Below are 20954 nucleotides of genomic sequence, written 5' to 3' on the forward strand. Positions count from 1 at the left end.
TTCAGAGTACATTTGGTTTGTCAGGAGACAGATCAACCCTAATGGTAGGCACACTGCTATGATTAGTACTAGATGATCATTTCTTTCCATGTCTGTTGTGATAACTGTCTTCGTATGCAGGGGAAGTCCCTAACTCACTGAGGGTTTGAGACCCATCAACTTCCCTCACCTGGTTTAGCCAACTATTCGAAGCCATTACCAGGATGTGGCCACAGTTGCATGCTGACAGCTTCCAGAAGCCACAAGTGAGAGCTGAGTGCAGGGTGGGGCCCAAACATGGACAAACTACACTAGAAGGAGCACAATGTATTCCCCATCAGAGGTACTACCCCTTCCAGCAACTCCTGAAGCCAAGCTGGTGCCAAACGTATTGCTCTACATTCCTTTAGACTACATCAGCAAGGCTGAGAGAGGATCTTGTTGTCTGGGCAGCCCAGGACCTCCCTACACACTGCTCAGGCTTGCACTTTGGTGCTGCTAACACAATGGTTTGTCTTCACCTCAGAGGCATACTCCATTGACTCTTGGCACTGATGGAATGCCAACAACAATGTCATACCTGAGAACACAGATACAGATAATGAAAGGTCAGCTTCTCTATCTAATTGGCAAAATGGCCAGGTACAAGACAACCAGTTAGTGCCTTGGGTATACCAGGAAGGAGCTCATTGTTAGGGTTGACAGAAGTGTTAGGGTTGTACCGCTTAGGAACATTTAATAGTAGGCAAAGTGGTCTAAACCACTGAGCCTCATGGGCTTGCCGTTCAGAAGGTCGGTGGTTCGAATCCCTGTGACAGGATGAGCTCCCGTTGCTCGGTCCCTGCTCCTACCAACCTAGCAGTTCGAAAGCGCGCCAAAAGTACAAGTAGATTAATAGGTACCACTCCGGCGGAAAGGTAAACGGCATTTCCATGCGCTGCTCTGGTTTCGCCAGAAGCGGCTTAGTCATGCTGGCCACATGACCCGGAAAAACTGTCTGCGGACAAATACCGGCTCCCTCGGCCTGTAAAGCAAGATGAGCGCCGCAACCCCAAGAGTCGTTCGCAACTGGACTTAACTGTCAGGGGTCCCTTTACCTAAAGGGAAATTAAGCAAAAGCTTCTGTACTTGAGTAAGGATTAATTTAGAGAAGGAAGGGAAGAGTCAAGGAAAACATTCAAAGGTATGTTCTCATATGGTATCTGTGTAATGAAGCAAAGAGGTTTTGGTCATCGATATAGAATATAACAGACAAAAATGACACTGTGACAATTTAGATTTTAGAATACATTATATTTATACTAACTTGTACAAATGAGTCCATGGTCTTAATGTCATGTATCATTGTAGCTGCGAGACTGTGTTATGCAGAATAGGTAGGGAAAGGTTTGTGGCAAAGTGGGCGACATAAACGTAGGAATATGCTGTAATAGGAAAGCTTAGGCATTGCATAAGGGTGAAAGGAGGAGGCAAAAAATTAACAGATTTGTTCAGCATTGGAAAACGTTTCTTGATTAGTAGCCAACCCCCCCCCCCTTCTAGTTTTTCCTTGTGAATTTAAGGCTATGTTTTTGGGAGCATCTGCATAGCTGCCTGCTTGAGCTTGGGATTAGCCAAGAGCAGGATGGCACCCTGTGCAGGGGAGTACATTAGGATCACTGTTAGACACACTGAATAAACAGAGGTGATTCTTTCAATCTTTTCAAGTACAATTATGGAATGTGCCACGTAAAAAAAAATGTAAACGATCAGGAGGGAGAGCACTGTCCCAGCTGCCCTGATATGAGCTTTTGTTTGGAGGCTTCGAAGACTGGCTCCTTTACCTGTCATCTTGCAGACATGTGTGTAGAGTGAGGCTACAATCACAATGGAGCACAATAAAACCACAAGAAGGGGACAGCCAGAAGCAGTCATTAAAAAAAAGGCTTGCAGAGAACGAGAAAGTTGGGTTGCTTTCTTTCCTTGAGTCACGTTTGAAGTGTTGGTTGCTATGTTGCTCTGGAGCTGAAAAGAAATATGTGGGATTGTAATCAAGGAAACAAAAACCGAAAAGACTTGGGATCCCACAAGAAGCCAGGGCAGCAGCTGCGATATCCTCAGCTTGCACCAAAGGAAGAGGGTGTGGGTGCTGTTCACTATCTTGATGCAATAGAAGACGCAGAGCCAGGCAGTGAAACAAAATCGGGTGTATGAGACAAAGGTTGCAAAGAAGTAGAATGTTTGAAACACTAAGCCATTGCTTGAGTTGGTTATTAAGAAATTAGTAATGACTGCAATCTCACAGGCAGTGGCAAAGATATTGGACGTACCCAGAGAGAGAAGTAGTTGTTCACAAGTTGCAAGACTCTTGCATTGAGCCCATTCAGTGACCATCACTGCAACTATAAAACCGTTGGAGATGAGCCCACCTAGAACCCAGTCACTTGCAGCCACCAGAAATGCAATGATTTTGGAAGAAAGCATATTTCCAGACCCTTGCAGACTGCTGTACAGGTGGACTGACCAAAGTTCTTGAGTTAATGCAGCGCGCAAGTGTGATGGTAGCAGATCAGCAGCATACTTTTTAATCCATTGGGAACTATGCAAATGAACTGAGCATCAAACTATGTAAATCAATGTGCTACCAAGTTCCACAGGGCTCTTATTTGGGAGAGTGGTGTTGATACAGACTGTATAGAAGGGCTTCCTGTCACACAACCTTTTGTGAATCAGGGATGTTGCTCCATTTTGGGAGTTAGATGAATAAGAAAGTTTGCCACTGGCATCCACTGCTGTGGCCCAGATTTGTCTCTGCAGGGAAAAAGTGTTAGGAGTTTGGGAAATGGCCCTTGAAGCAAGGAAGGAACATCAAGAAATGGTGTTGGAAGATACTCATCGTCTTGCTTACACTCAGACCCTCTTAGTTTTGGTTCTCATGACTTTTTAGCCTATTATCCAACTTCATAAAAAATATTATTTCCACCACAGGAAGCTATCTCATGCCCCAAGCTTAAAAGCTTCATAAAGTATTCACCGGTACATTTTACTATTTTTTGGTGGCTGCTTATTTCTCTGACCCCAATCCAGCTGTTGACATCAATCTGTCATTTTTCTTCTTTATGAACAGATACACAATTCAATGACGCAGTATCAAACTTCAGCAAGTGACAGCAATGGAGTTAGCTCAGAGATCATTTTTCCAGTGCACATGCTGCAATTGCTGCTCTGCTTAAATCAGCTCCAGCTCTCCACTGACACACAGTATACTCATAATGTAGAGCCAGTTTTTAATACTGTCAAATGCTTCTGTTTCTTCTATTTAGTGTAGCCAAAAGACTTCATTGCCTGTACCATTCAAAGTAATGTTTTTGATTGTGCTCAAGGGTGTTGTTGCCATGCTAAACCTCTGAACTTTTAAAGTATATATATGCCTTAAGGGACATAAACAGCCCAAGCTATACATCCTTGAAATTTAATCATACTATATTCAATGGACTTACTCTATGTACAGTGTGCATATGATTACAGCCTTAAATGATAGGTTTATCTGTCAAATAATTATAGGTTTCTGTTTCCTTAGTGTATTAAAAGCATACAGATTTGTTCATTGCTGTTTTCCAGGATGGAAAAAGATTTAGTGTCTTTTACTAAGTCTAGTGGTAACTATTTCTCTTTTCTTGCATCATTATACAGTGGTACCTCGGGTTACAGACGCTTCAGGTTACAGACGCTTCAGGTTACAGACTCCGCTAACCCAGAAATAGTACCTCGGGTTAAGAACTTTGCTTCAGGATAAGAACAGAAATTGTGCAGCAGCATCACGGAGGCAGCAGGAGGCCCCATTAGCTAAAGTGGTACCTCAGGTTAAGAACAGTTTCAGGTTAAGAATGGACCTCCAGAACGAATTAAGTTCTTAACCCGAGGTACCACTGTAATTGCATCTGAGGATCAAATAGGCATAGGACAGAATCTTTTATTAGAGTCATGAAACATTTAATTCTTGCATTGCTTCTGTGCTTCATTTGACCCTTGGGATGTGGATAACAACCTACCTAAAGGGTGGGCGGGGGAGCAAAAAATTCAAACTAGCATGTAATAAATGTGTTGTGCTTAGAACACACAGGAAATGCAATAGCACCATGTTGTTTTGAGACCTTGTTGTACATAAATCAAACTATTCAAAGTAGATAAGAGCACAGTATGATCAGAAATGTCTGACTCCAATAAATAACAACCAACCACATGTTCCTACGAGTCAACAGAGAGCACATAAAAGTGATAGCCTACCCATTCTTTCCACTTGCAGCATGCTGAGTCTGTTTCTTTCCACATGAAGGCTCCATTTAGCTATTCTGATGAATAGCCATTGATAGACCTGTCCTTCATGGTGCATCTAATCCTCTCCTAAGATCCAGGGGGGACAGCTGGTGGCTTTGACGATGGAGCAGGTCATGGCAGACTTCAGAGGGAGATGAGGCTGTGATGGAGACAGGCCTTAGTCTCCTTACAAAGAAGGAGATGGGACTGAAGGGAGGACATAGAAGCTATATATGAGAGTCTTCGCTCATCATAGTCCACAGGAACTTCTAAAATATAATTTTGTGTTGTTCCCTTTGCAGGCTGTTGTGGTACCCAGAAGAGAATCATGCTGTAAGTGGAGTGGAAGCTGAAGCAGATGTCTTTATGAACAGTGCACAGTGGATTATGCATTACCTTTCTAAGGAAGCGGACTCTGAAAGTCAGCAGCCAGCTGAGAAATAAAGGATCTCAAATAATAAAAAGCAGCCAGCCTGTGGAGATACATACCATGCCACATGAAGATTGCCAGATAGAATAGATATGCAGTCAGCAAACTTTTTCAGCAGGGGGCCTGTCCACTGTCCCTCAGACCTTGGGGACTATATTTTTTTTGGGGGGGGGGGCAAGAAAACGAATTCCTATGCACCACAAATAATCCAGAGATGCATTTTAAATAAAAGCACACATTCTACTCATGTAAAAACACCAGGCAGGCCCCACAAATAACCCAGAGATGAATTTTAAATAAAAGCATACATTCTACTCATGTAAAAACATGCTGATTCCCAGACCGTCCGCAGGCCAAATTTAGAAGGCTATTGGGCCGGATCCTGGCCCCGGGCCTTAGTTTGCCTACCCATGGAATAGATTTAGCCTTTGTATGCCTGACAGGAATCCCTTTCCTCTTTCAGTGTATTCTTAAAAGATGCGCTGCTGGTGCCTTGAAAGCAGCCTTGTACAGAGTCAAACCTTTGACCCCTGCAGCCCAGTACTGTCTATGCTGACAGAGAGCAGCTTCCCAGGATGTCAGATTGCAGGCATTTCCAGCCCTATCTGAAGATGCTGAGGATTCAGGCTGGGACCTTCTGCATGGGCAGATGTTCTACCACTGTGCCACGGTGCAGGTCCTTTTCAGAAAATCTGCAGCAAACAGTCAACTGTCTAATTGAACTTGACTCTTGTAGCAAAGCTGACATCTTAAGAATGTGTATTGCTGCTTATAACTACAAGGCAGTGTGGATAGTTCTTACTTATTTACAGGACACCAGATCTTGGAATAATAGGTGCTAAAATAAAAAACTCAACCTTCTTGTTTTTATTGTTATATCTACTAAGCTACACATAACCAAACTGGTCCCTGAGGGAATTAAATGTCATATAAGATTATAGCTTCAAGACTGTGGCATGCAAAATATGTGGGAAACACTGATATACCAACAACAGCTATGTCACAGTGAGAACCCTAAATGTAGGAATATACAGCAATAGCAAAGCTTATGAGTTTTATAAGGATGAAAGAAGGAAGGGCAAAAATTAACAGGTTTCCCCCCCAAGATTGGAAAATGTTTGTTGATTATTGGCATAATAAAGCACATACTTCAGGAGATAATAACACTTTTATATGACAAGATAAAAGAACAAATAGGTTTAAAAGCTAACACATTTAAGCATGTTATGTTATCCTGAGTGGCAAGTACATATATAAATATTTTGGGTGTGGAGATTGTAAAATGTGAGGTTAGAGGGAAATGAAATGTGCAAAACCTCTGACAATGAGAATTACGTATTTAGCAGTTGTAGTTCACAAAACAGTTTTTGATGTCACAGATATTGTTGCATTGGTAAATAAATACAATGTGCTAAGAATTTTCTTTTGCTGTTCCGTCAACAAATATAGCAGTGAAAACTCTTGATGTGTATTGTAATTTAGTGGATTCACATTGCAGTGTACAGTGTACCAGACAGTTAAAATGCATATTGCCATTTTTGATGCCCGATTTTTGTCCATTTCTTATTTTGCATAGAGATTGCCCTGTGTAAAATGCAGAAGGGCATAACTGGCAGATGGCATATATCACATGAAGAGGAGAATCAATCCCTTATGTTGCTGATGGCATTATCAGGCCCGGGAAAGGTACTACACTCTAGTTTGGCCCTAAGAATTTTCTTAAATAATCCTTGTTATTGGTATTTTTCAGCACAGGAATAAGAAACCTGTGTGCCTAACAGAACAACACGGGGGGGGGGACACCCCAAACCAATAACTTAAACACAATGCTCTCTGTGTGGCCAGTGTCAATGTCCTTAAGAATTGTTAAGTCTCTGTTTTTGGAAACGTCCTGGCAGCCGCCTGCTTGAGTTTGGGATTAACCAACACCAGGATGGCAACCTGCACAGGGGATTACATTAGTATCACTGCTACACACACTAAAATAACATACGTGGGTGTGTTTTTTTACCCTGTCCAATTGTAAGCAAGGTCTCTGTCAGGCAAAAAGAGAGCATCAGGAGGGAGAGCACTTTTCCAGCTGCCTTGATGTGAGCTACTGTTTGGGGACTCTGAAAATTCAATCCTTTACCTGTCATCCTGCAGAAATGTCTAAAGCGTGAGGCTACAACCATGATGGAGCAAAGGAAAACCACAAGAAAGGGACAGCCAGAACCAGTAAGGGTGGGAAAGGGCTGAAAAATTCAGTCTGTCTTTCCTGTCACGTTTGTTACATTGTCTGGTATTTTTCTGTGGATTATTTTATAAATATTCTGCACTGCAAATGGGGGGGGGGGGACAGTGAGATGAGATCCCACAAGAAACCTGGTATCCTCTGCTTGCACCAAAGGAAGGAGGAGTGGGTGCTGTTCACTATCTTGATGCAATAGAAGATGCAGAGCCAGGCTGTGAGCCAGAATCGAGAGAATGTGACAAAGGTTTTAAAAACAGAGCATTTGCGGCATTAAGTACTACCTAGTGAAAAATGGAACCATGAAACCTGTATAGCAGACACTGGACATACCCAATGCCGTAGTTGTTCGCTGACAGCAAGGTTCCTGCATTCAGCCCATTCAGTGATGATCACTACAACTATAAAGCCATTGGAGAAGGCCAAGTCCATTACAGCCACCAGAAACGCAATAATCTGGGAGAGAAGGCATATCTCTGGATTCTTGCAGACTGCTAGACTTTCACTAGCATTGAGATGGGGGGTCCAAGTGAGGTAGCAGGTCTATAGTATACTTTCTCAATGGGTTGGGAACTATGTAAATGAACTATGCATCAAACTATGTAAATTCATGGGACTCTTGGTCATGGGACTCTTGGTCGGCCCATTTCCATGGTGCTTCTAGATAGTATAGCGGTGTTGATGACAAACTATATTGAATGGCTTTGTATAAATCGAATTAGTGCTTCATCTTGGTGGTTATGTGGAACAAGAAATTTTGCCCAAGAGAACCCTGTTGGTGGTCTAGATTTTACTGCTCAGGTAAAGAATAGGAGGAACTGGAAATACTGCTGTTGAAACATGGAAGGACCACTCCTGGTGGTTACAATATGGGGTATCATAGGGCACTATTCTATCCCCATTGCTGGGAGCAGCCATTAGGACTTTGGGGGCCAGGTGTGATTTGTATGCTGATCCTCGGCTCTCTTTGTCCAGAAGTTCTGAATCAGGAGAAGCCTTGTGGGCCCTGGGCTGATTCCTTGATACAGACTTGGGATGGATGAGGGGGAATAAGCTTGTTTGTATCCTGGCAAGATGGCTTTGATCTGTGGAACTGTCATGGTTACAGATGCCACATAATATCTGTTCAGTAGCTGTAAGAAATATATCTTTTAATTTGGTAGCACCTAAACTGGAACGCCCTGCCTATTGATATCAGACATATGCCTTTGCTGTGCTCTTTCTGGTGCCTGCTTAAAATGTTCTGTATGTTTTGTGCAGACATACAGAAGTTACAGTCGTACCTCCGTTTACGTAACCCTCTGGTTACGTAAACTTTGGGATGTGCGTGCGGCAAACCTGGAAGTATTTTACCGGGTTTTGCTGTGTGTGCATGCGCAGAAATGGTCCTCAGGTTGTGGAAACCTCGGGATCCGACCGGACCTCCAGAACAGATCCCGCCCGCAACCGGAGGTACCACTGTACATGTGTTTTTCTCTTTTTCGCTACTGTTGAATTTAATTATATTATGACTGCTTTTAAATACATACAGTCATACCTTGGTTGTCAAATGGAATCCGTTCCGGAAGTCCGTTTGACTTCCAAAAGCGTTAGACAACCAAGGCGCGGCTTCCGATTGGCAGCAGGAGCTTCCTGCACTCAATCGGAAGCTGCAGAAGCCGCGTCGGATGTTCAGGTTCCAAAGGACATTTGCAAACCGGAACAGTCACTTCCGGGTTTGTGGCGTTCAGGAGCCAAAACATTTGACTCCCGAGGCATTCCAGAACCAAGGTACGACTGTACTTGTTCTTAAACTTTTTATTGAGAATTTTATTGTTTATATTTTTGTAACCAGTTAGAAGGATTGTGGGTTTTTTTACCGTCAAGGGCACATAAATTTTGTTAAATAAAATAAACAGTAACTCCAGCTCTCCACTGACCCACAGTCTATTCATAACACAGAAAAAGCTGTAATACTGCAAAATGCTTTAGTTTCTTCTGTTAGTTTAGCCAAAAGACCTCATTGCCTGTGTCATTCCAAAGTAACATTTTTCACTTTGCTCAAGATTGTTGTTAATTTCTGAAGTATGTTTTTAAATTAAGGGACACAGACAGCCCTATCCTATGCAACCATGGAATTTAATCCTACTGTATTTAGTGGACTTACTCTAAAGTAAGCGTGCACAGATTGTAGCCCTAATTGATTAGTTTACCTGTCAAAACATGATAGGTTTGGGTTTCTTCAGTGTCTTAAAAAGCATAGAGATTTGCTTGGTGCTGTTTTCCAGATTAGAAAATGGAAATATATGTATTTTATTAAGCAAAGCAGTAACTAATTCCATTCTATATTTGCATCGCTGTATTTGCAACTGAGGATCAAATAGGCAAAGGACAGTACTTTTTATTAGATTTCTGAAACAGCTGGTTCTTGCACTGCCTCTGTGCTTCTGTTGGCCCATGAGATGTGCATAACAATCTTCATAAAGGGCAGGGAGAGAGAGAGAAATCAAACTAATGTGTAAGAAATATGTTGTGTTCTGAGCATGCAAGAACTGCAATCACACAAAATGTTGAGGGGAGACATTTGATGCACAAAAAAGAGCCACAAAAGCTTCTGGTAGTTGGTGTTTAACAACATCTGCAAGTAGTGGATGGTAGGGTAGCTTTTCAGGCATCCAAATTGCCTAGCAAAGTTTGAAATGCTTGTGGTTGATGAAAAAGGAAATTATAAAGGTCTAGCCTTCCTATAGACATGCAATATTCTACTGTTGGTCATCTGTCCCAGATGAGGGCATCATGGAGAAGGGGACCAGTTGCCAAGGGGAAGTGGGAAGAAATCAGAGAACTCCAGGGAGGGAGAAGCTAAATCCATTTCATAGGACACTCTGGATATAGGGAGGGGAAAGTGTGGGACAGAAGTAGATGGAGAAGAAGAAAAGGGGGAATTGAAGGAGGTACAATAGGGCTTCATGATCCACATTAAGCCAGTGTATGGATGGAGTGCCTATTGAACTTAATCTTGCTGGCAAGGTTGACGAATATGAATTTGCATTGCAACTTACGATTTCTGCCATTATCTTCAGCCAAAACAGATTAAATAGTGCTTGCTTGATCGCTTGCTTCTTTCTTTCTTTCTTTCTTTCTTTCTTTCTTTCTTTCTTTCTTTCTTTCTTTGTTTTTCTTTACAGGGTACCTGATTTTGGTATAACAATTTCTAAAGTCAAAATCTGACCTTTGTCATATTACCCTTGTTATATTTTATTAACCTATAAACACACACACACACACACACACACACACACACGGTCCAAGTATAACAGAGGGAATTTAAATTTTATGTGAGTAAAGTTTCAAGACTGGTATGCAAAATGTTTGGAAAAGGCAAGAACCATGACATAGTGAGAATTCAAAACGCAGGAATATGCAGTAATGGCAAAACTTATGAGTTTATACAAATGAAACAAGGGAGGCAAAAAGTAAGAGGCTTATTATTCAAGATAAGCAATTGCTAATGGATTGTTGGCATAATAAAGCACATCAGTAAATAATAAGACTTTTATTTGACATGCTGTAACAAACAAGAACAGTGAAAAGTCGTAAGGCAGAAAATAACAATAGTAATAGTAGTAGTAGTAGTAGTAGTAGTAGTAGTAGTAATTAATAATAATTTATACCCCGCCCATCTGGCTGGGTTTCCCCAGCCACTCTGGGCAGCTTCCAACAAAACCTTAAGATACAATAATTCATAAAATATTAAAAGCTTCCCTAAACATTTTCCCCTCTAGAAAAAATGTATGTACAATTATTCTGAGCTGCAAGGGTGTGTTGACTGTAAAAAGTAAGATCAGAGGACATGAAATGTGTAAAACTTTGGACAGTGATAATTACATGGTTAACAGTGGTAATTTCCAAAACAATTTTTTATGAAGCAGATATCATGGCACCGTTAAGTACAAGGAATGGACAAGGAATTATTTCACTCAGTTCACTCCATAAATGATAGCACTGAAACTCTTGATATATTGTGATTCAATGGTTCATGTCGCAGTGTCCCTTTGAAGTTCCTTTGCTGTATAGGATGGCAACTTTAAGGTTATTTACAGAGTGTCATAAAAGCATTCTGCCAAAGGCTTTTTGAATATTGCCATCTCTGATGTCAGACTTCTGTCCATTTCTTATTTTGCATATAGGCTGGTGTGTTTGTCCTGTGTAGAATGCAGAAAGGAGTTTCTGATGGCGGATATCACGTAAGAAGATTGCAGATATCACACTGGAAGATGAGGAGGTGAACAAACTCCTGATGTTGTGAACAGCATTCTAAGGCTGTGTAATAGTATTGTCAGAGTGAATTTGTAGACAGAGATGGCATCTGCGTCTGCCACAGGGGCTGCTCCCTGGTATACAGATCCCTGGCATAGGTATGTTGTTTCTTGGGAAGAGCTGTTCAAGAGTAGGAGGTGCCTGTAAACATCACGTTCCTTTGTTTTTGTTTTGCTGTTTTCTGATCCAGGTCTCTCCTATGGCAATTCTTAGATGCCTTGACCAATGAGCCTGAAGGGATTTTAATGTTTCATTTTAAGAAAGGAAGTCGCTGACTTAGGGGGAGGAAGCAAGGCTGCTTGTGACTGGGGCAAGGTGGGGCAGGAGTCTTTAACCACTCATCACCCCCCATCCCAATCAGAACCGCAATGGGAGGAAGTCTGCTGTTGGCATCAATAGGCCCTTTCTTCCCATGGCAAATGGCAGGCATGATAGGAGGGGTCAATTCCTGTTTGTGTGCTGGAGAAAACATGCACACTCTACTCCTGACCAGGCTTGGGCCCCCTGAGCTAGCTCTTCACAAAAGGCAACACCTAAGAATGGTTAAGGCTTTCTTCTTGGAAGCATCCTGGCAGCTGCCTGCTTCAGCTTGGGATTCACCAACACCAGGAGGGCAGCCTGCACAGGGGAGTACATTAGTATCATTGTTATACACACTGAAACGGCAACTATATCTTTGTTAATACAGCCAGTTATAAATAAGATCTTTGCCACGTAAAAAGAAATGGAAAGCACCAGCAGGAGGAGGACTGTCCCAGCTGCCTTCGTGTGAGCATCTGTTTGAAGGCTCCTAACATTGGATTCTTTCCCAGTCAGTTTGTAGACGTGTCTGTAGAGTGAGGCTACAACCATGATTGAGCAAGGAAAAACTATCAGGAACGGGCAGACAGCACCAGTAATCAAAAAGAAGATTTTGAAATTACCGGTAGTAGCAAAATCAACCTCTGTCTGGTCTTGCGTCATGTTTGTAATGCTTCCCTGGGGTTTAATATACGCTGCACTCTGCAGTGCAAAGAAGGAAACAAGCAAGGAGATGGCTTGAGATCCCCCAAGAAGCCAAGGTATTATCCGTGATATCCTCAGCTTGCACCAAAGAAAAAGGGAGCAGTTGTTGTTAACGATCTTGAGATAATAGAAGAGGCAGAGGCAGGCAGTAAGCCAGAATCGGGAGAATGTGAGAAAGGTTCCAATGAAGTAGCATATTTGTAATATTAAGGGGCTGTTAAAGTCAGAGATTAAGTAGTACTTAATTAAATATGGAGACAGAACACCCGAGAAGCCGATATTGGACATACCGAGAGACAGAAGAAGTTGTTCTCTAGCATCAAGTTTCCTGCTTTTAGCCCACTCAGTGACTATCACTGCAACAATAAAGCCATTGGAGATGAGCCCACCAATAGCCAGGACAGCTAGAGACGCCAGAAAGGCAATAAGTTGAGGAGAAGGCATCTCTCCGTATCCTTGCAGATTACTGTACCAGGTGGCCTTTCACCGATCCAAAGTCGCCCCACTGAGATGCAGTGTGCAAGTGAGACAGAATATCTGCAGCATCCTTATGAATGACTGGGGAACTATGCAAATGAACTGTGAACCAAATTATAAATTAATGAGACTCTCCGGCTGCTCATTTCCATAATGCCTCTATCTGGCATAGTGGTGTAGACAGAAACTGTATCAGAGGGCTGCCTGTCACTCCACTTTGTATAAATTGGGGGGGGGGCAGCTGCTCCATTTTGCCAGGCCCGTGAATAAGAAAGCTTGCCACAGGTAACCACTTTGCAGTGGCCCAGAGTTTATGTAAAGAATAGGAGGAGCTGGAAATTCCAGCTGGCTTGTTTGTCCTCAGACCCTCCTGCTTCTGGTTCCCAGGCCTCTGCAGCCTTTTCTTTTATTTGATCCCAGATTATAGGCAAATGCTTCTTCCTCAACAGCATGCCCCAAAGTAAAATCTATCTGCAGTTATTTCCAATGAAGTTTTCCTTTCCTTTGCCTGCTGCTAATTTCTTTAACCGCAGTACAGTATTTATTATTTTAAAAACATATCAATGCAAGCTCAAATTGCAGTCTGTAACAACCACAATAGCAGACTTAGCACATAGATCCAGCTGCACTCATTTTTCTATTGCACATTCTGCACTGCTGCACATTCTCCACTCCAGCTCTGCATGAACCCAGTATATTTATAATGTAGAACCTATTTTTAATACTACCCAGTACTTTTGTTTCTTCTGCCTAGTTTTTCCAAAAGACCTTACTGTGTGTGTGATTCAGTTACCATTTTGACTGCACTGTTGCCATGCCAAAGATCTAAACCTTTGGATCTTTAAACAGAGGGACATGTCCAGCCCAATCCTACTATATTCAGTGGCCTTTCTCTAAGGTTAGTGCACCTGCGATTGCATTCCTGATTGGTAGGTTTACTTGCAAATCATGATAGGATTGTGGATTTTTTAGTGTCTTAAAAAGCACAGATTTGCTTGCTGGTCCTGTTTTCCAGAGCGGGAAATGCAAAGATGTGTATTTAATTTAGCACATTGGTAACTGGATCTGTTTGTCTATTTGATCCTCAGCTGTAATTATAGCAATGCAAATACCGGTAGCAAAGGACAGCATCTTTTATTAGGGTCTGTAAAATGTCTAATTCTTGCACCGCATCTGTGCTTCCATCACACTTTGAGCTGTGGATCTCAACCTTCATAAAGGGCAGAGAGAGGAAGAGAAATGCCACGTAACACATTAAGAGAAATGTGGTGCTTTGAGTGATCAAAGTTGGTTCCAGTAATATTTTCAGGCAGGAGCTGACAACATGGGGTAAGACAGCACTGCCTCTCAGGGTCCCTCTAGGTTGCTGCAAGAGAGGGAAGCAAGCTAGCAGAGATCTCAGCGTAGTCCTCCCTGTGGCTTGGGTGCATCAACCTCCTCACCCGAATTGCCTTACTCATCTCTTCTCCCTCTCAGTAATAAGCATGGACCTCGGACTTGGGAAGTGAGGAAAGCAAGACTGCCCAATCCCACCAACAGCTGCTATCTGCAGGACATTAGGTTACCTCTACATTAACCTATTTCACTATTACAGGGATGGGGAACCTGTGGCAGTTCAGATGTTGTTGGACCACAACTCCCATCATCCCTCATTAGGAGGACCAATGGTGAGGGAAGATGGAAATTGTAGTTCAAAAACAGCTGGAGACCCAGGTTTGGGAAACTCTGATCAACCCCCAGCGATGCAGGAATCTTTCACCCAATGAGGGGCTTGAACCCATGATCCTGAGATTAAGAGCCTTATGCTCTACTGACTGAGCTATCTCTAAGGAAATTTATTAAATGAACAGGTGTAAGAAAACAGGACCTACGTTCTATCCTGTTTGCAGTGTGGGCAGGCATGATACAAAGGCAAAACAACCCCAAGACAGGCAAATAGAATTCAAATCCTATAGAGATGTATGATAAAAGTGACTAACAAATTTAATAATAATAATAATAATAAATAACAACAACAATAATAATAATATCATCTTAGGGAGAAAGTAACTTACAGAGATGATACCTTTGATTTTTGAAACATCTAATTCTGACATTGCCTCTGTGCATCAATTGCCCCTCAATATCAGAGAAGCAGCTTCATAAAGGGAAGGGAGGGGGAAGCAAACTAACATAATAAATATGTTGTGTTTGGGGCACACAGGAAATGGTATCATACACAATATTGTGGGGAGACATAGATGCACAGAGGCTGATCCAACCCAATAATAATAACAACAACAACAACAACAACAACAACAACAACAACAACAAATTATTATTTATACCCAGCCCATCTGGCTGGGCTTCCCCAGCCACGCTGGGCGGCTTCCAACCAAATATTAAAATACAGTAATAAATCAGACATTAAAAGCGTCCCTAAACAGGGCTGCCTTCAGATGTCTTCTAAAAGTTTGGTTGTTGTTCTCTTTGAGATCTGGTGGGAGGGCATTCCACAGGGCGGGTGCCACTACCGAGAAGGCCCTCTGCCTGGTTCCCTGTAACTTGGCTTCTTGCAGTGAGGGAACTGCCAGAAGGCCCTCAGTGCTGGACCTCAGTGTCCGGGTAGAACAATGGGGGTGGAGACGCTCCTTCAGGTATACTGGACCAAGGCCATTTAGGGCTTTAAAGGTTAGCACCAACACTTTGAATTGTCTTTGGAAACATACCCAAGAATCAAGAATATAAGTGTGCCATACGATCAAAAATTTCTGACTCCATCATGTAGCAGCCAAGCAGCTGTTCCTAGCAGCCACAGACAGTCCACAAAAGTGATAGCCTACCCATTCTGTCCAGTTAATAGCCATTGGTAGACCTGTCCTTCACTGAAGCATTAATCCCCTTCTGAGATCCAGAGGGAGAGCAGGTGGCTCTGAGGAAGGAGCAGGTCATGGTAGGAACTCAGAGGGAGGTGAAGCTGTGATGGAGACAGACTTTAGTGTCCTTACAAAGAAGAAGATGAGACTGAATGGAGTTCAAGGAAGGAAGGAAGGAAGGGTATGTGGGAGTCTTAACTCATCATAGTCCACAGGAATTGAAAATGTATGAATATGTTGTTTCATAAGGGTGAAAGAAGGGAGGCAATAAAGTAACAGGGTTTTTTTTCAGGATCAGAAAATGTTTATTGCCTCCTGACATAATAAGGTACATACTACAAGATATAATTAGGCTTTTATTTTACATCATGTAAAAACAAATAAGAATGGTGAAGAGACTCAAAGCTAGCACATTTATGCATGTTGTCCTGGAGTTGCCAGAACAAATATACGTCTGGGTGTGGGCAATCGTAAAAAAAACACAAGGTCAGAGGGAAATGAAAAGTGTAAAACTTCAGCCAGTGATAATTACATAGTTAACAGTGGTAATTTCCAAAACCCTTTTTTAAATGTGGATATCATGGCACCGTTAAGCACATGGAATGTGTGAGGAGTTCTTTGTGTCAGTTCAGTTCACAAATGATATCGGTGAAAACTCCTGATGTATTGTAATTCAGTGGTTTCATTTAAAAAATATATATTTATTACTTTTTCAACAATTTAAACACTACAAAAAAATAAACCATACAATACAATACAAAAACACTACATAACACTAACACATTAAACTAACAAAACAAAAACAGTTTAAAACACATCAAACAATTTCAATATCTTATCTTTCATTCACTTATTTCAACGACCTCACACCTCCCTTTTTGTATTCCACTTCTGTTAATTGTTTCAGCAATTCCTTTCCTGTAATTCAGTGGTTTCATGTCTCAGTGTCTCTTTTGAAGTTCCTTTGCTGCAGGATAGCTATTTTCAGGTTATTTACACAGTGTCCTAGGACCTAGAAGGTTTCAGTGTTCCGCCACTTCCTTTTGAATATTGAGATTTCTGACATCAGATTTTTGTCCATTTTGTATCTCATTCCTCCTCTATAGAAAGCAAAAGGGCAGTGCTGGCAGATGATGGCAGACATCATGTTGGATGGTGAGCAGGTGAACAATCCCCTGAGGTTTGGGATGGCATCATTAATCCTGAAACACTTTTCCCAGAGTAAGTCTGTGGACAGCGTCTGCGTTCCCCATCTCCATAGCCCTGTCATGGGCATGTTGTTCTTTGGGAAGAGCTGTTTTGGATCAGGAGATGTCTGTGAGGATGTATAAGTCAACAGCCAAGGCGTGTGAGAGGGAAGTGTCATCCTCCAGACTTGGGTGTCGATAACTGATGAAATGTGTGAGTGATTTCATTTGGGGGCTGTAAGTGGCATCTGCTTTGTCTTGCTGTATTAGATGAGCCTTGTACTTTGAGGAATACCTGGTGTAAGTTGTTCAGCAGCGAGTCCTTATCCCGTGATCCTGAAGAGATGTAGCAGGCTTAATTTTAAGAAAGTAGCTGCCCTGCGGAGTAGGTGGGGAGAGAAGGCTGGCTGTGACTGTGGCAAGGAGGGCAGGGGACTTTAACCATTAATCCTTCCTTTTCCCGATCAGAATCGCAGTGGCAGGATAGCACTGACTGGAACCAAGAGGGGCTTTCCCAGCATTGCAAATAGCAGCCATGATAGGAGCAGGACAATGCTGATTGAAAACATGAGAGCAAACAAAGTGTTACAGTCCTTTCTCCACTTCACACCCTACGCTTGACCAGGCTTGGGGGCCCTGAGCCAGCTCTTTTTACAAAATGCAACATCTAAGAATTATGAAGGCTTTGGTCTTGGAAGCATCCTGGCAGCTGCCTGCTTGAGCTTAGGATTCACTGACACCAGGATGGCAGCCTGCACAGGGGAATATGATATTATAACTGTTATACACACTGAAGTAGCAAATATGCTTTTTCCAGCTTGTCCAGTTATAAACAAGGTCTCTGCCACATAAAAAAAAATGGAAAGAATCAGGAGGAAGAGCACTGTTCCAGCTGCCTTGACGTGGGCTTCTGTTTGAGGGCTCCTAAATTTAGATTCTTTACCTGTCATCTGGCAGACATGCCTACAGAGCGAGGTTACAACCAGGATGGAGCAAAGGAAAACTATAAGAAAGGGACAGACAGTATGACCAATTAGAAGCAAGTCTTCAAGAAAGCAGTCAAGCTTATTCTCTGTCTTCCCTTGTGTCATGTTTGCATTGTTGACTGTTGCATTGCTCATGAGAGAATTGCATTGCTCATTTTGAATTGCAATGAAGGACGCAAGAAACGTGGTGACAAGAGAGCCCCCAAGAAGCCAGGGCACCAGGCGCGATATCCTCAGCTTGCACCACAGGAAGAGGCAGTGTGTGCTGTTCACTATCTTGACGCAATAGAAGACACAGAGCCAGGCAATGACCCAGAGTCGTGAGAATAGGCCAAAGGCTAAAAAGTAGAAATATACGCCAAATATTACGCCGTCGCTGGTTTCAGGCTTTAACCCGTATCTAATTAAAAATGCAGTCAGAGTAAGTGTGAAGAAGATATTGCACGTACCCATGGATAGAATAAGTTGCTCCCTAGCCGCGAGGGTCTTGCATTTAGCCCATTCAATGACTATCACTGCAACTACAAAGCCATTGGAGACGAGCCCACCGAGGGCCAAGTCAATTAAAGCCACCAGAAAGGTAATGATCTGGGAAGAAGGCATCTCTCCGGATCCTTTCAGACTGCGGTACAGGTAAGACTTTCAGCAACCAAAATTGTTGAGCTAAAGTGGAGAGTGTGAGTGAGTTAGCAGGGCTGCGGCATACTTTTAAATAGGCTGGGGACCATGCAAACGAACCATGTGCCGGACTATGTAAATGAATGGGATTTTCAGGCTGCTCCTTTCCTTACTGCTGCTATCTCACATAGTGGTGTTGATACACTATACCAAAGGGCCTCCTGCCAAAGGTGTCTTGAGTGAGGGTGGTACTCCTTTTGGGTGGTTTTGAGAATAAGAAAGTTAGTGGCCCAGACTCTACTACTCAGACAATAAATAGCAGTAGCTGGAAATTCTGCTGTTGGCACCTGGAAGAAACCACCTTGCCTTCAGACTCTCTTCAGCCCACACTTTTTATTGGTTCCACTTTAAAAGCAAGTTCTGTTTCCTTAACAGTAAGTTAGTTTGCGTCTCCAAACTAAAAGCCTTATGCAGTCCTTTGTAGCTGGTCATTCCTTTCATAGCTGCTCATTTCTCCACCCCCAATACACTATTTCTTCTTTAAAAACAGATGTGAGATTTTCAATACAAGATCAAAATCCAGCATGTGGGAATCAAAATAGCAGTTGTTCAGAGATCCACCACCACTCATTTACTCATTGCACAAGATGCCTTTCTGCTGCTGCTTAAATCCACACCAGCACTACACCCATCCAAAGCTTATTTTATAATGAATGATTTTAGAATGTTGTACTATTTTATTGTTGTTAGCCGCCCTGAGCCCAGCTTCGGCTGGGGAGGACGGGATATAAATAAAAATTATTATTATTATTATTATTATTATTATTATTATTATTATTATTATTATTATTAATGGAGTTTCTAATACTGTCAGATATCTTTTTATTATTTTGCAAAAAGACCTCATTGCCTGTGTCATTCAGATTAACATTTTTGAGTTAAAGGATTAAGATAAAAACAAAGAGGGAAAGGAATTGCTGAATTAATTAATAGAACTGGAATACAAAAAAGGGAGGTGCGAGGAGGTCAGGGAAGTAAGGAAATGAAATGTAAGGTACGGAAAGATTGATGTGTTTGTTTGTTTTTAAATGCTTATTATCTTTTTTCTGTATTTTGTATTTTGTATTTTTTTTATTTCTTTCTTTTCTCTTTTTCTCTTTTTATTTATGTAATCTTTTCTTTGAAACTTTAATAAATATCATATAAAAAAAAAGATTAACATTTTTGACTGTGCTCAAGGTTGTTGCTGCCATGCCAAAGATCTGAACTTTTGAGGAGGTGGAAATCAGTGCTGTTCACAATCTTGATACTATGGAAGACACACAAAGCCAGGCAATTACCCAGAGATGGCAGACATGTATATATATTTGAGTAAACAGACATGTGTACTGCCCAATCCTATTCATGCTTGGAATTTAATCCTAGTACCGTATTTTTCGCTCCATAAGACGCACCAGACCACAAGACGCACCTAGTTTTTGGAGGAGGAAAACAAGAAAAAAAATATTGTGAATCTCAGAAGCCAGAACAGCAAGAGGGATCGCTGCGCAGTGAAAGCAGCAATCCCTTTTGCTGTTCTGGCTTCTGGGATAGCTGCGCAGCCTGCATTCGCTCCTTAAGACGCACAGACATTTCCCCTTACTTTTTAGGAGGGAAAAAGTGAGTCTTATAGAGCAAAAAATACGGTATATTCAATGGGCTTTTTCTAAGGCAAGGGCAGATAAGATTGATCAGTTTACCAGTCAAATCATGATAGGGTTTTGTTTCTTTGGTGTATTAAAAAAGCACACAGATTTGCTTGTTGCTGTTTTCCAAAACAGGAAATGCAAAGATGCGTCTTTTATTTAGCACAGTGGTAACTGTATCTGTTCTCCATCTCTGATGGTTCCTCACCCTCCTGGGGGAAAAGTGACAACTGAGGTGCCACAGGGTTCTGTCCTGGGCCGATTATTGTTGTTCAACATCTTTATGAATGACTTGGAGAAAGGCATTGAGGTGGTGCTCATCAAATCTGCAGAATGACACCAAACTGGGAGGGGAAACTAAAAGACAGAATTTGGATTCAAAATGACCATAACGTATTGGAGAACTGAGTCCAAACTAATACAATGAATTTCAATAGGGACAAATGTAACGTTCTGCCCTTAGGCAAGAAGAGCCAGCTGCACAAATATAAAATGGGGTTGTGGCCTCGAGCCCCACATTGGACTAAAGATTCCTGAATTGCAGGAGGTTGGACTAGATGACCCATGTAGTCCCTTCCAACTCTACAGTTCTATGAATATACAGTATGTGTAAATAACCATATATCATAAAGACACCACAGTCTCCACTGTGCCTCATTAACAAAAGGAAACACAAACCCTGAGTAAGCACCTGGAACCCTGGTAATCTCGCATCACTTGGAGATTAGGGTGGCATGCAACAATATTATTACTATACTATACTATACTATACTATACTATACTATACTATACTTAGAGCCTTTTTTCCATTGGAAAAGTAAGTTACTTTGTTCCCAGGCACTGATAAGGTCAGCCATGCATTGAGCTTCAACAATGTTAGAGCATCATGCTTTGCATTAAGTATTGC

At 42.0% G+C, this 20954-nt stretch overlaps 3 protein-coding genes across 15 annotated transcripts in view; 1 reads left to right on the forward strand and 2 right to left on the reverse strand.

Moving 5' to 3' along the window:
- The window catches only part of LOC310699956 (acylamino-acid-releasing enzyme-like), a 57473-nt gene extending 39767 nt beyond the window's left edge, over positions 1 to 17706 (forward strand). For 6 of the 13 annotated variants that reach the window (XM_083488674.1, XM_083488683.1, XM_083488679.1 and 3 more), the window contains one exon: positions 4578 to 6123. In XM_083488674.1, the coding sequence (XP_083344800.1) occupies positions 4578 to 4719 (142 nt within the window). In that variant the 3' untranslated portion in view covers positions 4720 to 6123. Of the gene's footprint in view, positions 1 to 4577; positions 6124 to 6281; positions 6392 to 6850; positions 6923 to 11104; positions 11333 to 13470; positions 13615 to 15863; positions 15900 to 16677; positions 16727 to 17226; positions 17301 to 17575 lie in introns of those variants that run through there. The other 7 variants (XR_014522326.1, XR_014522328.1, XM_083488681.1 and 4 more) reach the window with 6 other exon arrangements.
- On the reverse strand, positions 884 to 3617 carry LOC310699998 (taste receptor type 2 member 1-like). The gene has a single exon (XM_083488784.1). The coding sequence runs from the start codon at positions 2440 to 2442 to the stop codon at positions 1543 to 1545; it is 900 nt and encodes a 299-aa protein (XP_083344910.1). The 5' UTR covers positions 2443 to 3617; the 3' UTR covers positions 884 to 1542.
- On the reverse strand, positions 11353 to 13461 carry LOC310699997 (taste receptor type 2 member 8-like). Its single transcript, XM_083488783.1, has one exon. It carries the CDS (start codon positions 12681 to 12683, stop codon positions 11778 to 11780), a length of 906 nt encoding a protein of 301 aa, XP_083344909.1. The 5' UTR covers positions 12684 to 13461; the 3' UTR covers positions 11353 to 11777.
- Positions 17707 to 20954: the final 3248 nt, after the last annotated feature.

This window comes from Podarcis liolepis (assembly GCF_965112155.1).
Source record: "Podarcis liolepis genome assembly, chromosome: 2".
In the NCBI taxonomy this organism is placed as follows: domain Eukaryota; kingdom Metazoa; phylum Chordata; class Lepidosauria; order Squamata; family Lacertidae; genus Podarcis; species Podarcis liolepis.

Bases quoted from the DNA above. Each gene is read 5' to 3' on its own strand.
- LOC310699997 (XM_083488783.1), bottom strand. From the start codon at position 12,683: ATGCCTTCTCCTCAACTTATTGCCTTTCTGGCGTCTCTAGCTGTCCTG.
- LOC310699998 (XM_083488784.1), bottom strand. From the start codon at position 2,442: ATGCTTTCTTCCAAAATCATTGCATTTCTGGTGGCTGCAAGTGACTGG.